Source organism: Urocitellus parryii, chromosome 5 (genome assembly GCF_045843805.1).
Source record: "Urocitellus parryii isolate mUroPar1 chromosome 5, mUroPar1.hap1, whole genome shotgun sequence".
NCBI classification, from domain to species: domain Eukaryota; kingdom Metazoa; phylum Chordata; class Mammalia; order Rodentia; family Sciuridae; genus Urocitellus; species Urocitellus parryii.
This window is the reverse complement of record NC_135535.1, coordinates 53519578-53543536: the sequence shown is the minus strand read 5'-3', so window position 1 is coordinate 53543536 and position 23959 is coordinate 53519578. Positions and strand designations below refer to the sequence as shown.

The 23959-nt window shown below is 34.4% G+C and overlaps 1 protein-coding gene across 2 annotated transcripts in view; it reads left to right on the top strand.

Moving 5' to 3' along the window:
- The first annotated feature begins 2269 nt into the window (after positions 1–2269).
- Mon2 (MON2 regulator of endosome-to-Golgi trafficking) overlaps positions 2270–23959 on the top strand; it is a 110344-nt gene continuing 88654 nt past the window's right edge. For both annotated transcript variants that reach the window (XM_026392979.2, XM_026392977.2), the window contains exons 1-4: positions 2270–2752; positions 13235–13298; positions 21604–21731; positions 22696–22827. In XM_026392979.2, the coding sequence (XP_026248764.1) occupies positions 2642–2752; positions 13235–13298; positions 21604–21731; positions 22696–22827 (435 nt within the window). In that variant the 5' untranslated portion in view covers positions 2270–2641. The remainder of the gene's footprint in view (positions 2753–13234; positions 13299–21603; positions 21732–22695; positions 22828–23959) is intronic.

Here is a 23959-nt window from a genome sequence, read left to right as displayed (position 1 = left end):
TATTTATTTTTTTTGTGTGTGGTGCTGAGGATAGAACCCAGGGCTTCACACATGCTAGGTGAGTGCTCTACCACTGAGCCACAATCCAGCCATAGCTAATTCTTTAACTTGAAGAAGAAAGCCTTTTTCTTTCTTTTTTTTAATCTCTGGCAACTTGTTTGGTATTGGCATAAAGCCATGCATTGTTTCTGGGGCAGTACAAGCTCTCTAGGCATATATAAATACAGATCGATTTTATTTATTTATATTTTGGTACCTGGGATTGAACCACTGAGCCAGTGACACCCCCAGCCCTTTTTTTGTATTTTATTTAGAGACATTCTCACTGAGTTGCTTAGGGCCTCACTAAGTTGCTGAAGCTTGCTTTGAACTAGAGATCCTCCTGCCTCAGCCTCTCTAGCCACTGGTATTACAGCCATAGGTCCCCATACCCAGCAATACAGGGCTATTTTTTATGCAATGCTGGAGATCAAATCCAGCACCAGAGATATCTCTGCAAACAGTTTCCCAAACACCTTTAGATTCATGCATGCTAATATCACTGAGTTATGTACCCAGAATCTTTGAGTCAGGGTCTCATTAAATTGCCCAGGCTGGCCTGGAATCTGGGATCTAATCCTCCTGCCTGAGCTTCCAAGTAGCTGATCTCACAGGCATATCCCACCCATGCCTGTGTGTATATACTGTTTTTAGCTAGTGAATTAAACTGTGCTCTCTTCAACTCTGTATAAAGATAGAGATATAAGAGACTCTAGCAGGAGCATGCCTCTAATACCAGTGGCTGGGAAAGCTGAGGCAGTAGGATCAGAAGTTCAAAGGCAGACTCAGTAATTTAGCAAGGCCCTAACAACTTGAAGACCATGTCTCAAAATAAAAAATTCAGCTCAAGGGTTACCTGCCCCTGGGTTCAATTCCTGGCACCCAAAACAAAACAAACAACAACAACAACAACAACAAAAAACCAAGAAAGAGACTTCAAAGATAATTTTGTTAATGCCAAAGCTATTAACAATAAAAATCAAAAATTTAAAACAAAAAGTTGGCTACATAGGGAAAGACCCTAAGAGGAAGCTTGGATTTAGATTACTAGTCCAATTATTGGCTCATTAAAAATAAAAAACTCCTGGGACCTCAAGAATAATGTCTGTCACCTGAGTCTCCCCCCCCCCCCTTAAATTTAGAGGCTTTTATACATAAAACTTAAAAACAGGATTTCTCAACCATTTCTTACAGGTTGTGTATTAGGCACAGATGATTCAAACTGCTGTTCTCGTACCTCATCTGCCAACTTCATCTTCCTTGCTTTGCTTGCCAGAAGGAAAAAACGTGAAATTATCTTACTCTCTGCTCAGCAACTGAGAAATGCTTTGGGTAAAAGTAGATTTAACCTGGATCTTCGGAGAAACATACGAAGATTTTAGCTTTTACCTCTCATTTATTTGGCACCTCAGATCTAATAAGGGCTTTTAGGCTGGCTTTTAAATTTGAGCCTCAAAGCCCTGATTTTAAAAGGGTATTCATTCATTCAACTTACTACGTGCTATTGTAGGCTCTGGCAAAACACTAGGTACGAAAACAGAAAAGTAGAAAAAAAAAAATTGGAAGCCCCACTCGCCTGAAACTTTTCTTTTAGTGGGAGAGAAACCAATGTTAAAAAAAAGGACAGGGCAGACTAGAGGAATTTCGTCTTTTGCTTGACCGGGGAGCAGAGGGTATGGAACCGAGGACAGTTTAATTGACCATTTTACAGATAACGTAAGAGCCGACTTCGCAGTAGTTGCACGGATGGCGCTTTAACGACTCAATGGCGGGCTTGCCATTTAGGTCCACGGGTGGGGGGGGGGCGAGGAATAATTAACAGGAGGTGGGCGCTGATGTGGGGACATTAGTCCAGGGATTCGAAAAGGCAGAAACGAAGAGTGATAAGACAAATTCAAATTAATTCAAAAGGAAGCAAACTATTCACACCAAAACAGAAACGTCGGACCCCCACACGCAGAGCTACGCCAGAGTCCCCTGGAGCCCTACGGAGGCATTTGTCCCTAAACACACGTCGGCGCCGCAGACTCTGCCCTAAGTCTACTAGGACGCCAGGGGTGCGGCTGGGGCGGGCGCTGCCACCCGGAACCGGACCTGCCGGAGTGCGGCCGCGCTCCCTGCCCCGCCAGCCGCTGACCGCCCGGGTTGGCCGCGGCGGGGGCGGTGGCTGCGGTACCCGGAAGTGCAGCTGACGTGTCCCGGCCGCGCGCGGAATTGTGGGCGCCTCGGCTAATGGCGTCGGCGAGTCTGGGGAGTCTGGGGAGCCAGCGCTGAAGGTTCTTGCCAGGTTGGCTGGTGACGCCCGGTGTGGCGGGGCCCCGCTGCCGTGGGACGGACGTGCCCACCTTGTGGGCTCCCGGGCCAGCGCTGGCGGAGCCTAGCGAGACTGGGCGACTGCGGGGGCGCCTCCGAGAGGAGCCGGGGGTGTTAGAAAGAGGCTGCGGGGGGCGCTCGGGCACGCTCCGGGTTCGCAGCCCAGGCCCGGCAGAGCCCCTGCGGAGCCCAAGAGGCGGGCTGTGGAAGGGCTGGAGGCGACCCAAGGAGTTGACAGTGCCACAGTTTATTTGTGCGGCTCTGAAATTAGCTCAGACCTTGAGTGATCATGTCTGGCACCAACAGCCCCGAGGCGGTGAAGAAGCTGCTGGAGAATATGCAGAGCGACTTGCGGGCCTTGTCACTGGAGTGCAAGAAGAAATTCCCACCTGTCAAGGAGGTAAGCTTCGGGCGACGTCGGGAGAAGGCGCCGCGAGCTTGTTTGGTCCTCTTAGACCCAGTCCTTCTCTCTCAGCCTCCAGTCCGGTCTTGATTTTCATTTGTCGCTCACCTTTGCAGGTGATTTGTACCGACTTTTTATAGTGTCGGAGAGGTCTGGGGCGATTTGATTTTTTCCACTCTCTTGTCGTCCTGATTTAGGAATGAAGTTGATGGAGTGAGCCAATTCAGTAATTCAGCTTTTCGGGTCTTTTTCAAACTCGGGACAGGCCAAGCCAGAATTGAAAAACTTATATGTCTGTTTCTCATTCCTAAGAATGAATATCACTGTTGTGAAATCTGTGCTTCTCACTTGTATAGTATAACACTCGATTGGAAACTGCTTTCCTTGTTGGTATGTGTCATCAGCTTATCTCTTATCAATCCCATGAACTATTAACGGATTATACAGACCCACCTAATTTACAGACAGTGTTGATACCTACAGGAACCATGTTAATTAAACCTTCTTGTTATGAGCAGTACCTTGGCGGACAGTTGGGTTTGGAGTCAAAGCAAATGGACCTGAATTTAAGTTCCAGCCTTACATCTTACTTAACCTCTTGGAGCTTCAAAAAAAATCTTTTTTTCAGCTGTAAAACGGGTAAAATGTGGTTATATAAGATTATGTGTGGCAAATGGTCAGATTAAAAGGGTGTTGTTAGATAGCTCATTAAAAATTTACACAAATAAAAGCTCCAAATAGTTCCTGAATTGAATTTAAAATTTAATCACTATTGGCTTTTTTTTTTTTAAATTAAGATGCCACTTAATTATTTTAAATTTTAGAAAGATCTAAAATTTCCTTTTTTTTTGAATAAGACATTTCAGTGATGTTGTAAAGGTAATTATTTAATTTTTATTTCTATTAAATATAGTTTTGAATACCTGCAGTTTCACTTATTATTTGCCCTAAGAGTTCACCAAGGGATTTTATATTTATTTGTTTTATCCTTATAAATATTCTGTAATTAGAACTTGATTAATAAAGCTTGGATTTTAGGCTTCTAAGGAATCCTAATTTTACTATAAGTGCTCTAACTCCATCATTCTTTAACAGACTCTTTCTTGTATTTAATAAAGTAAGAAAACACACACACACACAATAAATAAGTAAATAAAGTAAGAAAACACTATCTAATACTACCTAATCAGATGTACCACTTTTGGCATGATAGCTATTACATATGTTTTATTTCAGATAATAGTTTGCCTTGATATTGATTTTCGTTATTTTCACTGTATCATTTGTTGAAAGTTATAACATGTAATTTTGAGGAATTAGGCTGTTTTAAAGAATTTTAAAGAATTATTATTATTATTTAATATTTTTAGCTATAAATGGACTTAATACCTTTATTTATTTATTTTTATTTTTTATGTAGTGCTGAGGATTGAACCCAGGGCTTCACATGTGTTAGGCAAGCACTCTACCACTGAGCCACAACCCCAGCCTCAAGAATTATTATTTTTAATTGTGAGAAATATGCTTTCATTTAGAAAATTTCAAATCCTGTTTTGTAATTTCAACAATAAGTAATAAAATTTATTGTTCCTAGTTCTAAGAATTCATATAAAAACTCTGGTCCCTTTATACTGTAGGTCTTTGTAGGCTAATTTGGGAATTTAATTAACTATTTGTTAAATTATTTCTATTGGAAAATGCATTCAGAGTTCCAAACAGGTCATTAGTAAAGTTCTAGAACTCAACCTATTCCTAATCCTAGGACTTTTCATTAAAGCTAATTAGCTTTTGCTTCAGTTAAAAAGGTTAAAGACATATTTAGTAATTACACCCAGTCTTTGTGATAATGATAAAGTAAGAGTAATTCTTACCATAATTTTGTATGTAGTATACATACTCTGTTAGGATTTGTTGACTGAAAAAATCTTGACTCCTTTACCAGTGACATATGCTTACGTTCCTGCTTTGGGAACTGAAAAATGACTTTGTGTCATAGCCTTAAAACAAGGATGAAGTAATTAGCTAAATAGTGATGATTTTTTTTTAAAGGAGAAATACTTCACTTTCATGAATATTTTGATCTAATTTAAACTTCTTGGTAAATTAGTGGTAATGCCAAAATTTGGCCTTTGTTTTTTAAGGAACTGGTAAGTTTGGAGCTTTATTTTTCCCTTTGGGTGCTAGGTAGACCTTAAGGCAAAACCTTTCTAAATGTGAGAAGCTTTTCCTTTTTTTCTTTGCTAGTTAACATTCTCCCAGTATGCTTACAGGTGTTACCTGAAAAATGCTCATTCTGAACTCCTCAAGAACTTATTACAAATCTAATTGCATTGTACTTGGAAGGGATACTTTTTAAATAAGTTACAATGAAGTAAGACATTTTATATTTAGTCTTTATTGCAAGTTTTAAATAATTTCTACTTTTTTTGGCCATGGTACTTGACTATAAATCTTTATTTTTAATTAATAAGCTGAGTTTTAAGATTTCAAATTTGTTACAAAAACAAAGATTTATAGAAAAAACATATTGATAAAGGGTAGTGTCTTATTTTTACCTTTGGAGTTTTCCTACCCTTACTTACCTTATTATGTTCATTTATGTATCTATCCTTTGAATATTAAGTTGTTTTGTAATGGCTATAATTTCAGTCTGCTACTTTATAATAAAGATAGTTATTAAATAATATTAATAGCAATTATTATTTCTCCTATTTTTCTGCTTCTTTTCCTTCAAGCCCCCCCTCCCATTTTTAGGGCAGAACATCTGAAGCAGCCACTTTGGAAACATTTGTATAATATTTTTTTCTTTGCATTAAAACCTTTCAGAAAGACACTTTTACGTAATTAATATTCAATGGCCTTAAGAGATAGTGACCTCTAAAGCTTTATATTTGTGTATTTCTTGAATGAGAACTTTTGTTCATTTCCTATTTGTGGGCACTATGCAGTAGTAACAGGTAAGGGGGAGCCAACTGAGCCTGGAAGTGTAATCTGAGAGTTTGAAAATTAAAAAAAAAATTTTTTTTTTTGTGGTACTGGGATCAAACACATGGGTGCTTTACCATGAGCTGTTACATCCACAGTCATTTTTATTTTTTATTTTGAGACAGGGTCTCACTAAGTTGAGGCTGGCCTCCAACTTGTAGTCTTCCTGCCTCAGCCTCCCAGGTTGCTCAGATTCCAGGTGTGCACCATCATGCCCACTGAAAGTTTGTAATTCTTGAGCTAAGTTTAGTAGTAGTATGATTAAAAATGTTGGGGTTGGTCATTCTTGGCAGATGAATTAGCCCATAACATTTATATTCCATGTAAAATACATTTCATACCGAAGATGACCGGGAACCATTAAAGCTCTTTAAAAAGAGTAATGTCATCAGATTCATATTTAGTAACATTATCTTGGCAGTATTGTTGGGAAGAATTAGAAGGTATTGCAAGATTGATGCAAAGATGGCAGATTTTCAAAAGTGGTGATTGCCTTATTGAAGTAGTTGTAGTGATAGACAGGAGGTTGCTTGTATTGAGAGGAGTGTAAGGGAGAGTATAGATTAAAAAATTTTTTCAAAACTTTAGGTATGTAATCAATTACCGAAGACAATCATTGGTTTCACTGTAGTAGTTGCTTTATGAGCATATTGTTCTTTAGGAAAAGAATTAAGGTCTTTTGTTTTAAAATTTTTTAGTTGTAGATGGACACAATACCTTTATTTTACTTATTTATTTTTATGTGGTGCTGAGGGTTGAACTGAGTGCCTCACACATGTTAGGCAGTGCTCTACCACTGAGCCACAACCACAGTCCTGATTTATGGTCTTTTTATTTACCTGCCATCTAAGTCTTTAGGCAGCACCATACATAACTCCCTATGTCTAATAAGTATATTATGTTAACCAAATTGCCATTAACTTGAATTTCACATTTCTCCTGCTGTGTCATATGGATAATTAATTTGGACCCTTGGTAAATTTGTTTTAATATGAACATTTACTCTCATAGAAGTTGTGAAAAATGTGTGTTGAAAATAGAATAGGAGCTGGGTGTGGTGGCATATGCCTGAGCAACTTGGGAGGCTGAGATAGGAGGATCTTGAGTTCAGAGCCAGCCTCAGCAAAAGTGAGGTGCTAAGTAACTCAGTATTGTCTAAAATACAAAATAGGGCTGGGGATGTGGCTCATTGGTAGAGCACCCCTGAGTTTGATCCCGGGTATCCCCCCACCATAAACAAACAAACCCAGAATAGGAGCTTTTGTGAAGGGAAGTAATATTTAAAAATAAAAATTTTTAAAAAGTAAATCTGCATATGGTTCTAGTAGTGGGCATTTGTTAGTTCCTTCCATAGCATTTATTCCTTTTTGCTACCTTTGATGGTATTCTGCACTCTCCCGTCATTTTTAGCCCTTTGATGAATTAATCTCATTCCTATTTCCATGGTACCTTGAGTAGCTTAGTCTATTTGAAATTCTTCCCATCTCTGCCATCCCACCTTTATTGCTGCCCAAGTCACATAATGTCAGTAAGTGCTCCTAGGGAGGAAAACCTCCTTCTTTCTTTTTCAATCTATTGAAAGAGACTCTCTTCTAGATAGTGTCATAAAATTTGAGGTATAGAATAGCTGTAGCCATTTTGTGTAAAGATTGGAAGCAGCCTGGGGATGCACCTGTCCATACAGATTCTTCCAATTTGTTCCCCTTCGAGTATCATAAGCAAAGAAGAACCAAGAGGGTGAGAGAAATGAAACAGCAGCCCTGATGGTGTGATTCTCTGGCTGTTTACCTCTGGAGTTTTCTGTTAATGAGACAGTAAAATCACTTCTCCTCCCCTGATTATAAATGAATTTGGATTTTGATACTACTTAGAACTTTTTTTTTTTTTTTAAATTCAGGTAGAAACTATTGTTTGAAAGGCATCATGGTAGACATTTGTAATGTAGAGAGAGAAGAATGAAGTAGGTGCATTTTTTGTCCTCATGGCTTACAGTCAAATTAGAGAAACAGCTGGGCACAGTGGCACATGCTTATAATCCCAGCAGCTCAGGGGGCTGAGGCAGGAGGATCACACATTCAAGACCAGCCTCAATAATTTAGTGAGGTGAAACCTTGTCTCAAAATTAAAAAAAAAAAAAAAAAAAGGCTAAGAGTAGAGAAACACTCATAATGAGATGAAAGGGCTAAAGCACAGGTATAAATCATAGATAAAGTGGAAAGTTTTTTTTTTTGTTGTTTTTTTGTTTTTAGTTGTTGTAGAAAACAGTGTTGGAAGAAATGATTTTTGCTTATGATACTAGAAGAGTACCAAATTGGAAGAATCTGCTGCCATAAGGCTACATCTATCTTCATATCATTAGCAGTGGTTTAATTTCAGAATAGTGTTGTTACATTAGTGCTAATTTCGGTTTGGATTTAATTTGTGAGTTTGTTGGCTTTGTAATTTAAGAACTATAAAAAGTTTTTGTTTTTCCCCCCCTGACTGTGAGGGTGCATGCCTGTAATCCCAGCAATGGGAGGCTAAGAGGATCACCACCAGTTCAAGGCCAGACTCAGCAATTTAACCCTGTCTCAAAATAAAATAAAATAAAATAAAACAGAAAAAGAAAGAAAAGGACTGGGGATGTGGCTCAGTGGCAGAATACCTCTGGTTTCCATCTCTAGTACCAAAATCAAAAAGGTTTCTTTTTTTTTTTTTTTTTTCTGTTTTTATTGTTGTTGTTATTTTTTGTGCTGGGGATTGAGCCCAGAGCCTCATGTACTCTCTATCATGGAGCTATACCTGCAGACCAAAAAATTTTTCTTAGTTGTATTTACATATATTAAAGTTATTCAGTGACTGGGCAAGGCTAAAATATCCACCCCACCCCTTTTAAAAGATGTCCTTACACTATTTGGTTTTCAGAAACACTAGTAGAGGTAGGTCAGGGGAACAACTGAAAAGCTGAGAAACTGAATATATGAAGGACAAGATTGTAGGCAAGACAGATCCCTTTAGATTGAAAATGAGTTTGAACTGAACTGTGGAAGTGGGATTTGAGTGGGATTTGGCTGGTTTAATACGTAGGATGAAAAAGAAAGCCTAGATATCAGTGATGGGATGGGTAATGCAGCTGTTCAGAAAACAGATTATAGGAAGAAACACTTTTTTTCTGGCAGAAGTTGGAGTTTGGGGTTAAAGGAAGATGATGACATCTTTTTTACCATCTTAAATTTAAGGTGTCTTTTAAGCATTTTGGTTAGTTAAGTCCTGTAGTTTGGGAGACAGTTCAAGAAAGGAATATAATTAACTGGGTGTGGTGGTGCTTACCTGTAATCCTAATGATTTGGGAAGCTGAAGCAGGAGGATCACAAGTTCGAGACCAACCTCAGCAACTTAAAGAGGCTGTATGCAACTGAGACAGATCCTCTCTCAACATAAAAACATAATAATCGTGGCTGGGGATGTAGGTCAGTGGTAAAACTGGGTTCAATCCCCAGTACCCACCCCCCCCCTAAAAAAAAGGAATATAGTTTAGGAGTCTTCAATTGAAACTATGGAACTAGGAATTACCCAGAAAGAATATATTGAATGAGAAATGAGGCCAGGGATATTCTAGGTGTTTTTGGAAGAGTCAGCAAAGGATATTGAGAAAAAAGATGCAAATATTTCTTGATATTAATTGTGGGAGTAACATCTTTTTCCCAACTCATAAATGTTCTCAGAAATATATTAGACTGCTTATCTTTTTTAAAATCTTAACCTCTATAATTTATTTAAGTTTTAGAACTAGCCACTTTTCTTTCTCTTTTCCTCCTCCTCAATTTAGGAAAAAATAACTATGTAAGTATATTAGTTCTCTACATTGTATATGATCAAAATAGCAGATACTTTAATGCAGGAATTAAAGACTCTTTTTACACCTATAATCCTTGATAAATAGATGGAAATCTGACTCTGAAGATCTTTGTCATGCAGAATACTCTAAAAATGGTAGGCTAGGCTAGGCTTTGGTATGAAATAATACTACAGTAGTTAGGGGACCTTGATATATATACCTGTGGTCAGTAAACATTGTTAGTGGAACTTTCCAGAAACAGTTGATGCCAGTGAGAATAAGATATTATAGTTTCACTTCTGACATTAGAGACTTGCATGTACAAAATGAGGAGCTATGATGTAGGTCTAATTATAGCTAACAAATAATCTTTTGTCAATTCCTTGAATTTAGGAATGAAAATTCTCGTTATATATTTTATTTTTATTTATTTATTTATTTGGGTATCAGGGATTGAACTCAGGGTGCTTAACCACTGAGCCATATCCCCAGCCTTTTTATATTTTATTTAGAGACAGGATCTCACTGAGTTGCTTAGGACCGCTCCAAGTGCTGAGTCTGGCTTTGAACTTGCTCTCTTCCTGCCTCAGCTTCCTAAGTTGCTGGGAACTTCCCAAGTTACAGGCATGTGTTACCTCGCCCAGTTCTAGTTATGTTTTTTTTTTTTTTTAAATATTACTTGTCAGCCTGGGCAATGTAGCGAAACCTGTGAGACCTTGTCTCAAAATAAAAAGGGCTGGGGATGTGGCTCAGTTGTAAAGTGCCCCTGGGTTCAATCCCCAATATTGCAAACAAAACAACACCACCACCAAACCCCCCAAAATCAAAAACAAACCAACCAACCAACAAACAAAAACACTACTTCAGACTACTTAAAAATACTACTATTCCTTCTCCTTATTATTTGATTTAAAAAAATTTGTTAAAAATGTCATGTATCAATACTTATTCTTCTCAAGAAATCAAAACAGTGTTTGTCAAATTTGAAATCTTTGTTGACATCTAACATCTAGCATGTCACAGGACAGATTTTGGAAACAAGATTTCAGGCTAGGCATGTGGTGCACATTTGTAACCCCAGCAGTTTGGGAAGCTGAGCAGGAGAATCACAAATTTGAAGCCAGCCTGTCTTGGAAAAGGGCAAAAGCATTAGGGGTTTATTTCTGTGGTAAAGCACCCCTGGGTTCAATACCCAGTGTTGCAAAAGAAAAGGTGTGACAGACTCTGGACAGATAGCATTGATATTCTTGAAGGCTTAGTTGATCAAATCTTGGTTGACACAGAAGCAAATTGAAATACTGAATTTGGACATATTCAAGGTATATAGTGCTATACTGGGAAGGAAGTTAAACTTTTGAAAGTGATGGTGGGAGAAATCTCAGTGGCCACAGATTAACTTTTCCTGGCCCAATAAGACATTTACCCCAGAGAGTTTGAGATAGGATGTGTGACTGTTACTTAGCATGCGTAATAATGTCTGTATTTCAGTATTCTTTTATTTTTACAATAGTTAATGTGCTGTGATTTGCAAATCTTCAAACATATTCAGAATCTGGCCACTTTTTACCACCTCAGTTGTACCATTACCATTATCTCTTTCTTACAGTATTGCAGAGGATTCCTAAATTTTACTGTGTATTACAATCAACTGAAGATTTTTAAAAGTACTGATATATGACTTCTGTTAGCAGTCATTCTGATTCAATTGGAATGAGTTGCAGACTGAGCATCAGAATTTTTTGTAAGCTCCCTGTCTCTAACATGTATTGCCTCAAATAATTAGAAAACCAATTTTTCCCTGAAGAATTTGATTTTGATTGTGTTTTTCTGCTAGTAGCCTTGTTAATTTGGGACATTTCCATTTCTTAAAGTTTTAGAAGTTGTAGTGTATCTATTGTGTTTCTTAATTGAGCATGAAAGCTGAGGATGGCTGATTTAAGCTGAAATAAAATTTACTGATAGGACAATGAGTGGTTCACAGAATTGGTAGAAGAATGGATGGAGCCAGTTATAGAAAAAGTAAATTAACAAGGGGAGGGTAAACAGCTGGAACCACAGCAAAACTCATGTATGTTAGACTATTATTGCTGTCTGATGAATAGTGATTCGATGATATTGATTGCACTACTGATAGTGTTGGTCACTCCAGGTCACCACTGGTTCTGCTGCCCTCTGAAACTAGATGTTGCTTTCACTGTTGCTGTTATTGGAAAGAATTATTTTGTCTCTAACTTTTCTGTGCCACTATCCTCCATATTCAAAATCCCTGATAGATGCATCTATTTTCGTAAGCATAGTCTGCTAGGACATGTGGGAAATCAAGTATCTGGAATTTTCAGTTTTAGTAGTGTAACAGAGATTTTGTATTCTACCAAAATTCTTGAAATAGAGAATTCTTCAAACACAAGCAAGGACTGCACCTGTTAGAAGTCAACAAAGTGAAAAAGGTCTATTACACATGATATAGCCTACCTACTATGTGTTCTTTATTTTATGCATTAATCTGCTGACTATTAAGGTATTATTTTTTGAGGTACACAGACCAATATAAAATACAAAATAGCCATGTTTCTAGATACTGAACATATTCTGACTTTTTGTGATGGAAAATAACATATCAATATTTTATGTTAGTGCTGTTCAATAGAAAGATAACGTGGGCCACAAATGCAGTCAATCCACAGGTGTAATTTTCAATTGCATTTAAAAAGTTAAAAAAGATTTGTACATTGGTGTAGGCCTATAATTCCAGCAACCCAGGAGAATGGAGCAAGAAGATTGTAAGTTCAAGGCCAGCCTTGGCAAATTAGCAAGACCTGATCTCCAAATAAAAAGGGCTGAGGATGTAGCTCAGTGATAAAAGAGGGTTTACTATACAGGAAATAAAGATCAAAACCTCAGACATTTAATTTTAATAATTTATTTGTTTCAACCCAGTGTATACAAAATATTATTTCTAATGTAATCAATTTACTTAGAGAATACTTTACATTTTTGGATACTAAACCTTCAAAATCTAGTGTGTATTTTACATATAGAACACAACTCAATTTAAACTGGTCACATATCAAGTGTGACATGTAGTCAGTGGCTCACATATTAGTGCAGTTCTTGTGATGTTCTATAAAATGCTATATGAATTGCAGTTACTGCCAGCTAAGCATTTGGGATGAAATATTTTATACACATTATGAAAATAGGAATGAATATTTAAAAACTATAACTAAAGAGTAATAAGTGCTTGGTTGTTTATACTCAAAAAAGAAAACTGTCTCCTCAAATACAAAACAGTAATTTCACGTGCAGCATTTTATAATTTATTTGTGGTAGAGAAAGGGGAGTGTGAGATGGGGAGGAGAAATTCAAATTTTTTTCATTAGGTTTTTAAATTATTTTTATTTTCCAAACATTTAAGCTTGTGAAGTGTTGAGATATTTCAGATATTCCTTAAGGCAGAGGAAAGCAACATACAGTTTGTATATGAATAATCAAATTAATCATATTTTATTATATCTATGTGTATGTCACTACTAGGCTTAGTATCTGATGCTTTGAAAAAATAAGATGATAGCAACTGACTATACTTGTAATTTTAACTATTGTATATGACTTATTTAATGCCTAGATAATTAATATTGATAATAAGTTTTATTTTCTAATTGTTTTTATTTTTGTAGGCTGCTGAATCAGGAATAATAAAAGTTAAAACAATAGCCGCAAGAAACACGGAAATTTTGACAGGTAATTTTTTCCATTAAAAATTCAACAATTATGAAAATTGACTAATACTAAAAGTAGAATCTTGAAAGAAAGCCATAAGTTTTCTATAGCATGTCTTTCTCATGCCCTAACATATTATATATGATACAGACTACAGGAATGTCCCAAACTGATTATATTTCCCAGAAATTAATACTATAAAATTCTCTGATATCAGAAAGATTAAAAGTTCTAATTCCTTAAAAGCAAGAATTTTTTTCTTACTGTTCTACCTCTTGCTTCTTAGTCCATCTTTAATATAAACAGTTCATAATGTAGTATTTTATATTTAGTAGTACCATTGAAGTTTTGATTCTTGGAATTAAGTATGGTTGAGAAGAAAAGAATGAGAGTTTCTTTTTATGTCTTTTCTTGATTAAACTTGGTTTTCAAAGAGGAATTTTTAAGAGTTTCTATTTGGTATGCATTTTCTACTCAGTCTACTCCTTTTTGTTTTTTTGTGCTTTCTGTTCTTACCTCAGTAAGGAACATGGACTGGCTTTTTTTTTTTTTTTTAAGAATCTAATATATGTGAGTACTTGTGCCACTCTATCTTACATAAGACTGTCTTGTGGGGAGATATTGTCTTATTTTATAGTAGAGCAACTTCACATGCAAATAAATTACTTGCTTGCTTAAGGTGACATGATAAGTAATGGAACCAGATTCAAATTCAGAAGTGTTCAGAGCCCAGCTTCTTCTTTCAGATGCCATTGTATTTCAAGCTTTTCACCCCAGCTACTTTCTCCCAGTGCTTCATATTTAATCATTGCTTGCTCCATTGATCCTTCAGCCTGTATTTCCTGTTCCAACAGTGCCTTTCCTCTCATCCAATGTAGGAGAAAAATAGTCTTATTAAGTTAGTTAACACAAAGAATCTCTTGAATTTTCATAAACTTTACATTTAAAACAAAGGATGTTGTGAGATTTCAGAGTATTACAAAATGAGATAAAGATTTTAGGGGGTGGTTTAAGAGTTGGGGGGCAAGCGTGGATTTTACTTAGGTTGCTCAGCTTTGCTGGAAATTGGTCCTTAGTGTTAGTTTTCTTGAGTTGCATCTGTTTCTTTCAGATTCTTCCCTGATTTTCATCAGTCTATTGGAAACATTATATATTTTTATAACATATTCACAAGAGTGAATAGTGTTCTGTGTGCATATTGAGGAGTGTGGTGAATGCAGTAGGAAAAGGCAAAGGTGTTTATGGTTGGGTTGGGAGGGACAGCAAGTAGATTTTGGGAGATGCATGTTGTTAGATTAGCTACTGTAGGGGAAATAGTGTTTAAAGATAAATTATGACCTAAGATATTTTTAAGATAGACCAATCATATTAGAATATCATTGTGAATATTTATCTTTGGTATTATTATTGTTGATACTATGGTAAGTCTTTAATTATTCTCCAATAATAGAATTTTTTGTTAGTTTGTAGTTGATGGAAGATAAAAGCCTGATTTCTTCAGAGAACCACTATTTCAGTGTTTTATGCTAAGTAAAATGTCCAATTATAAGAAAGAATAAGAAATTGTTAGTGCACATGAATTTAATATACAGGTAGACTGTTAATTTCATTTTAATTGTATTAGCTTTATTCAAATCATGTTAGAACAGATCTTTGTGCTCATACAGTGTGCTTTAATCTCCATAGTTTTCCAGAGTCATTTACTCAAGGTAGATTAGCATTTAACTTGATCCTGTTATTTTTTTTTTATGAAGTATTGATAACAGTTGATGCCTAAAGAATATAGATTCCATAGATCACTGTCATCTTGAAAAATCAAAGACTCTCAAAAACAAAGATTTTATATTGGTCAATATAAAGTTCCTAAATTCAGAGAACAGTTAATACTGAAAACATTTTTATTAATTTAAAAAATTTCCTGAGAAGTATATATATATTTTTTAATACTTGAAACCAAAGGATACTGCTTTTGTGTTGTAATGGTTGTAAAGATCCCACATAATTGAGGAGTCTCAGATGAGACAGAATATTGAATTCTCATATGTTTCTGTATATTCAGAATATATAAAGTTGCTGTAAAAATCAGAGCCCTTAATTAGGCTTAACTAATCTAATTAATGATATTCAGCATAGATTTCTAGTCAGCTTTAGTTTCTTAGATTTATTTTCCAAGGGAACATCATTTATATTGCAACATAAATCTTTGCTTTACATCTCCCCTTTTAAGCATCCTCCTTTAATGTTTATTTTTCTTTGTTTTCACTGCTGTCATGAATGCTGACATAAGTGGAAATGCTATGCCAGGTAATGTCAGCATCAATTCAGATGTACAGATTATCTCAGAATTTTTTTTTCTTTAAAAATGAAACTCTGAAAATGAGAAATAACAAAGTTTTTCATAAGGCCAAATGCCTTAATTCCACCTTTGCTATATATTACAAATTATTATTCTAGCTGGCACTGTACTAGAAATTGAAAAGGCATGTGTTAAACAGAAATCACATAATTCTGCTTTTTAAATGTATGTTTGAACAAGGAAATCAATCAAGTGTAATGTCTATTAAAATTGTATATTTAAACCCTACCCTAAAACGTAATAGTTAAGTCTACCCATGGCTGCTTTTAGCTATTGTCAGTACACATACAGAATTTTTACATGAATAATCATTACGTATGTTTTGTGTTCTTTTCTCACATGGTTTTCCATCATCTTTTCCATGTCTGCTTAGTCTTATAACTACGAGGTCTTTTAAGTAGCAATGAGTAAATATACTTCGGATATTTTTTCTGACATAAAAGGTAATTTACCTGCTTATTTTAATATGTTCTATCTTTTCAATACATTTGCTTGTGATATTTTACAAACAAATATGGAATATATTGTGTAATATATTTTTAATAAGTATTTATGTAAAAATTAGTAGGGGAGATAGAAAGTTGGGTGATGAAATTCACATATAATCTATATGGAAATACAAGAAATATATTTGAAAAGTGTGTTTGTGCCATTTATTTTGTTTGGCTTACCTGCTCCTTCATTTGGAGTACTTTGCCAGAAACTTAACTTTCCAGATGACTTTCTTCCTGAAATTAGTATCAACATCTTATTCTTTCTTATGTTGCTGGTATTTATCATATTACAAGGGAAATAATAAATCTCTTATTAAATGTAGGTTAATAAATGAATGACATTGTATAGAAAGAAATAGGTCTCTTAATATTGTCTTTACTATTTTTTTCTACCTCTCTTTAATTTTTACATGTTATAATTATTTGAATACATGTATTGTCATCCTTAGTTTATGACAACTAGATAACAGCACTCTGAAGAAGACAGACCCTAATTATAGAATTCTAATACTGAGTAGTAAAGGCCAATATGGAAATATATAGATAGGATTGTTATTGGAAGATTGTTTGGAAATGCACCTACTCCAGCTTGGGAATCTGAAGCTGAGCAAGCCTAAAAGCTCAAAGGAGAGTTAGCCAGGCAAATAAAGTGTAGAAGTGGACTGCTTTAATAAACATATGAGATATATAGCAGCTTGGTGTTATGTGGATCCACTAAAAGTAAATTATTGCTATAACAGTATGGAAGATATGGTTGAGTATACCATCACTGAGGCAGAGGTAACTGTTAGGTAATTTAGGCTAGAAAATACAGGGCATGTATCATGTTCACATGTTGACCTGTTGGGCCAGAGATTACATAGTGTGTCTACATTATAATGTGCTTTTGTTTATTTTTTCCTTGGATTTAAAAAATAATAATTTTTATCCCATATTTTCTTATATAATAAGTTTTTTGGGTGGTGGGGGTGGGGGTTGTGTCTGGGGATCAAACCTAGGACCTCACACATGCTCTGCCACTGAGTCATACCCCCAGCCCTATCACAAGTATTTGATTTCATCTTTTTAAATGTTTTTTAATTGCCATACAGTGTTTCATCAAGTGGATTGTACTTCCTTTATGTTAGGTGTATTCAATGTTTAGAATTACTTTATGATAAATTTCTAGAAATTTATAAAGTTGTAATGTTAAAGGGTATGAATATGTTTGAAGTGCTTGGAATGTATCACCACACTTTTTTTTTCCTTTCTGGAAGGTAAACTTTTATGCCTTTACCAACAATATGAAAGTGTATTCTTATAACATCCTTGTCAGGATTATTGTTTTTTAGAAAAAAAAAATGGTACTAAAATAAGGAAATGACTGTTCATTTTACCTGAAATTTTTTAAATTTTATTTTTTAGTTGCAGATGGACACAATTCCTTTATTTTGTTTATTTTGTTTTTTTATATGGTGCTGAGTATCGAACCCAGCGCCTCACACATGCTAGGCAAGTGCTGTGTTGCTGAGTTACAACCCCAGCTCCTGACATTTATTTTTGACATTGAACATATATTTCTCTGTATGCATTAAATTATTTTCTTTTTCATTTTACATTCACTTCTTCTGAGATTTTGTGTTTGCGTTATTAAGTTATTTGAGCTATTTGTATAGCAAAATATTAACTGTCAATTATGTTTTAATCATATTTTTGCCAGATCATGGACCTTTAAATTTTTTTAAACTCTAGATGCTTTTTGTTTTTACCTTAAATAATTTTTCTGAATTCTTTTGTTGCTTTACATTTATGATGCCCTTCTCCTTCAGCATAGTTTATAGTCATTTTAATTTTCTTCTAGTTTTTCTGTGTCTTGATTTTTTTCCTTATTTTTTAATATATGGAATGACATAAAGATTTAGATTTTTTTTGCAAAATTGCTAATTATTCTAACATTGTTTGTTGAATAATTTTCCCTTTAGCTTGTAATGTGCTTCTAAAGTGAAACTACTATACTTTATTTGTCCTATTATTCTTGAATCATTTAAATATATTTTCAGACCTCTGAATCCACTAAAAAATGTTTAGTGGTGTTAGAAACATCAAGTCTTCCCCAGAACCAGATTTTAAGCTTTTTGAAAATAGAAATAATGTCTAAGTCACATTTTATTTCTTTCATAAGCATTACAATTTGTTATTTAAAGGCTGTTAAAATTTATCACAATAAAACTTTTATTAACCCCTGTTTATGTGATTTATAGTGGGGTATCCTAGTTTAATTCTTTTTTTCCAGGATAAAAACTGCAATTATGCAGTGAAACTGCTCAGAGCAAGGAAACCCCTAGGATATGGGGACCTGCTGGACCTCTTTCAGGTGTGTGAAAGTGCATCATTTGATCTCACAGTTATATAATTTGGAAATAACAGCATCTATCAAACACACAGTTGCTCTGTTAAAGTTGCTTATTAAAGGACTTAGGTGGAAAATAAACTTTTTTCTTCTTCCCACAAAACCTCTTTTTTATATCTTAATGGAAGCTGAAATTGTTTTAAAGGATCAATCGATCCTTCTTTTTTGCTCTTTGAATGATATATAAAATAGTTAGAACAAGATGTCTTTATATTGTTCTACAATTTTTTTTCTTCATTGTGATTTCTAAAATCTCTACTCCTAGGAAGGTATTCACATAAAGCTATCCTTAAATAGTATATCATTATAACCATTGTACGTAAAGAGGGGCATTCTCTCAGTTAAAAAGAATCAGGTTAATTTCAACTTCTGCATTACTGTCACATTTGAAGGAAGAAAAATAAACCAGTAACTTAAAAAAAAAAAGATTTTTCTGTTACTGAATTGTGATCTAGATATGGTAGATGTGTTTTGGTTAAATAGATAAATCAATTTTATTATTTAGTTGATTATCTATTCTGGATAACTTAGAAACTGCCATTTTTATATAAATCGGGAGCGGAAAAGTAGGAAAAGATGAGAGATAGGTACTTAATTCCTTTGAATAACATTAAAATAAAGTTTAAAAAATTTATTTTTATTACTACCTTAAGTTTATTTCACCTTGGTAGACCTGAGTGTAATGGATATGTATGCACACTTCACTATGATTCATCTTATTTTATTGATTCTAGGGTACATAGTTTTTTCACTTTTTAACATCACTTAAATTGGTATTCGTCTTACAAATGATAGTATCTTTTAGAATCACTGTGGGTCAGGTGTGGTATAGTTTCCTTTGTAGGTATATGTGTTAATTTGTTCATATTATTATCCCATCAATTGAGTTGCATGCATTGTTGATATCATATATGTTGAGTGTTAATTGCTATTTGAAATGTTCCCCTAATTGTTGTCAAAAACTTTTTAACATTTTATGGTAAGATAAAAAAAGATCAGCATCTAAATATTGCAGAATAGTGTCATGAAGAAAGTCACAGAAACAATAGTGAGGTCCTCTTTGAAGAAATGAAGTATTCCCAATATTCTCCGTATTCCAGAGGATGAAGTTGTGCAGAAAACTTTTAAGTGATTAGAAAGCATTTCCATTATTTAATTGGCTTTGATTTTCTTTGTGATGTTATGGGTATGTCTTGAATCATTGGCATCTTAGACTCTTAAGAAAACGCATTGTTTTTTTCTTTTATGACCCTTCCTTTATTTATCGAAGACTTTAGGTAGACAGTTTTAGTTATTTGTTTGTGATTCTGGGTGATCCAATCCAGTGCCTCCTGCATGCTAGACAAATTCTCTACCACTGATCTACACCAGCCCTTAGGAAGACAATTTTAAAGTACAAATGATTAAGTCCTCTTTTAACTTCATTTATCATCAGGATGATAACTTGCTGGGAAGAATAGTGAACCAGGAATTAAAAGACCTATTTAAAATTCTTCTTGTACCATCTACATACTGTGTCACTTAGACTTAATTGTGCCCTATAAACTATAAGGTTATTGTAATGTTCTAATGAAAAACACCGGCTAATGTCAAAAAAATTATGAATGCAACTTGTTTTTACTGAAAACTTTTAATTTTCCTGAACAACATTTAATAATAAAATAAACATTTAATGATAAAGTTTAACATAAATGGGGTAGCTTCAGACTTCAGTATTCTGGCAAGGATTGAATTTGGAAGGATGATTTAATCACTTCATTAAAGCTTTATGATTAGCTTTAAGGTCATATTTTAATCATTTATGTTTTGAAACTTCACTATGGAAAATTTTTGTCTTTAGGTTTGAATGAAAACCTTTGTGCATAAGGAAGCAAGGAAAAAAGGAGAGGAGCCCTTTTGCCAGTCTTATTTGCTGTTTTTTTTAGCTGTGTTAAATTGGTGATTTATACTGATATACTGAGGGACCTTTGTAGAGCGTGCTCTAGGAAATCGTTGTCTTAGTTTCCATAAAGAGAGCTTTTTTAAAAAAGATTTTTTTTTTAGTTTTAGGTGGATACAATATCTTTATTTTTATGTGGTGCTGAGGATCAAACTCAGTGCCTCATGTGTGCTAGGCGAGCGCTCTACCACTTGAGCCACAACCCAAGCCCCCCATAAAGAGAGCTTTGGGAGAAGTAAAGTAGGACTTAAAGAGTAAAATTAATGTTAATATTGGTTTTGTACTTTAATAATGATCTGGATGACTCTCAATTTCTTTTGAAAAACATTCTAAAACTCAGATTTAATTGTGTTTACGATGTCTTTCCTCCAAATTAATTGATGGAATTAGGACCCTTGAAAACAAGTATCAAACTCATAAGTTTAATGTTCTCTTCACATGTTATTTATTCAAATACCTTGAAAGTGATAAACCTGTCTTATTCATCATTTGTAGCCTATCAGTAAATGGTTATTGATTTAATTCCATTTTATAAATTTAAATGTGTAAATCAGTTTGTGCATTTCCTAACCTCCTTCATTTTTGTCACCCCTTTAAATTTCTGAGAAGACTTGGCTTTGTTAGATATAAATTAAGATTTGAAGTTATAGCATATATATCCAATTAACTTACAGTACTGTTTCAGTAATATAGGGAGAAATGCTATTGTTTTTGATGATGTATGTTTATTTCTTGAAAAAGAGATTAGAGCTCTATGAATTTAAAGCATATAATGAAATTCTAAGGAGGTTTTGAATATTCATTAACAAGTGTGGTGGGAATGGTGTGCATACTAACTTCTTACTTATTTTCCCTTCTGAAGGGAAATAGCTTCTGAGGATCCATGTCCTTAAAGAATTTATAGCAGAAGATAGAGAAGAATGAAAGGGCAGAGTGTTGGGAGAAAGGCATAGGAAAGCTGTAGTGATACAAAGTCTGTACTATGCATCCGAAGTATATTAACTCTTATTACATGATTTTTATTTTGGTGTTTATATTATACAGTATGGTTCTTATTAAAAGATTGACATTCGTTGTAATTATATAAAAATATATTCCTAATTATGAATTAGATTTAATAATTTTTCCTATGTGTGTTCTAAATAAAGCATTGAAAGAGAACAGCTCAGAGGTTGTACAGCCTTTCCTAATGGGTTGTGGAACCAAGGAACCGAAGATCACTCAGCTATGTTTGGCTGCCATTCAGAGACTCATGTCACATGAAGTTGTGTCTGAGGTAATACAGAAATTTTATTTGAACTGCACATAGAGTCAGATCTGTATATTTCGTATGAAAGAATGAAACTTACCTTTTATTTAATGTAAAAGTTTTGTGAATAGCAATGTACTTGAAGAAAATGGCTTAATTTTAAAATATTGTCAAATTGTCTCCTTAAATACTAAAAAGTTACAAATAAGGATGAAATACATTTTGTCAAGTCATTTGTAATCTAAGTCACAATTCAGTAGTATAGATGGTAATGTTAGAATCAAGTAAGTTTTCAATATCATTGAAAATTTATTTAATAAAATTCTTGTGTTTTTTAAAAGGTAGGAGAGAAAATGATGACTATTTTCTAGATTATCTGAAGTTCTAATATGTTGTTCATTAACTTAAATATATTGTTAGTATCTAAACTGATGATGGTAAAACAAAAAATATTTCATTACTATAAACCTCATCTTGCTTTCAAATTTTACCTTAATTTTGTACTCCATAAGTACTACAATAAAAGTGGTAATTCTTTTGGTCTTGGTATGGTTTCCTAAACAATGTCACATTTAATTGAGTATACAATGTATTGTCAATTTGCATTGTATTTTATTTTTATAATATATTATAAATGAAGTAATATATAAGAAAAGCAGACTCATAGTTTGTATATGACCATAACTGGATGAAAAATGCCTGTATTATTGTAGAAATTAGTTTTGATTTTGACTAGGTATTTCAGAACTGCATGCTGTTTGTTGCTATGTTACATTTTTAGGAAATTTACCTTTTTTAAGAATATTATTAATTGGTTATAAGTATCAAACTTGTTAAGAGATGTGTTTGGATCTATAGGTCTAAAAGTATGATTTTTTTGTTACTTTGATAAAGAATATTCTCAAATGAGGTAATATTTGACCCCTTTTTTTCCTTTGGCACCTAAACACCTAAATTACCTGTCGACAATTCTTAAAATAATGTTTTACAGACTGCTGCTGGGAATATAATTAACATGCTTTGGCAGCTAATGGAAAATAGTCTTGAAGAACTTAAGCTACTTCAAACAGTTCTTGTTCTCTTAACAACCAATACAGTAGTCCATGATGAGGCACTTTCTAAGGTAGGAAACCTATTTGTCAGTTGATAAATGCTTTGAGACAGTTTTTGAATAAGCTGGCTGAAAAGAACAAGTCTGGTGCTTTTGGAATCAAAAGCAACTTTCCTGTAGTTATCATGATGATTAGTATTGTACTTTAATAATCATTGGTGCCTTTGTTTTTCTCCAGATTAGACTTAAAATCATGTCAAGATCCTTAAGCAAAGCTCCTTAGGTATTGCTGATGGGTTTAGTTAAGACAAGAAAAGAGGAAGAGAGAAGTAAGAGGGAAAAATGTGTCATATGGTATTGCCTTGGCTATTTTAGATCCCTATGATAGCTCTCCCTTTTCTCCTTTTAAAAATAATTTCACATGTATATGTTATATAAACCAAACAGTTCAAATCTAGTCTCCTTTCAGCATTATACTGGGTAAACCTGCATATGTAATGGTATTTCTCACTTTACCTCTCCCACCCTTGGAACATGTAACAGTTGTTTTATTCTTTATCTAACTCTTTATTTAATTTTTTTATAAGGAAATAAACAGAGGGGAGACTAGTAGAGGAAGAGTAATAGGGGGAGGGAGGAAGGGAGGGAAAGAGGAGGCACTGGGGACTGAAATGGAGCAAATTAAATTCCATGCATGTATGATTATGCCATAATGAACCCAACTATTATGTAAAACTATAATGCACCAATAAAAGCATTTTAGTTAAAAATTTTTTTAATTATGAAATATCTCTAAAGAATAAAAAGTACGGAGTAATATGAAGAAAGTCTTCAATTAATGATTTATTGTCTAAGGATTGTTTTGGATTTTCAATAATAGTTTTATTATAATTTGCATGCTTTTAAGGATAGACAGCCTATAAAGAAGCATACCATTTTTTTTGGTGGTGGGGTACCAGGGATTGAACATGGTGGCCCTTAACCACTCACTTGAGCCACATCCTCAGCCCTTTTTAATTTTTTTATTTTGAGACAGGGTCTCACTAAGTTGCTGAGGCTGGCTGCCCTTGAACTTGTGATCCTCCTGCTTTCGTCTCCTGAGCCACAAGGCTCACAGGCATGCCTGACCATGTCCGCCTACTGTCATATTAAACTATGTTTATTATTTCAAGTGGTTACATCTCCCTCTTTTCAGTTGTTAATT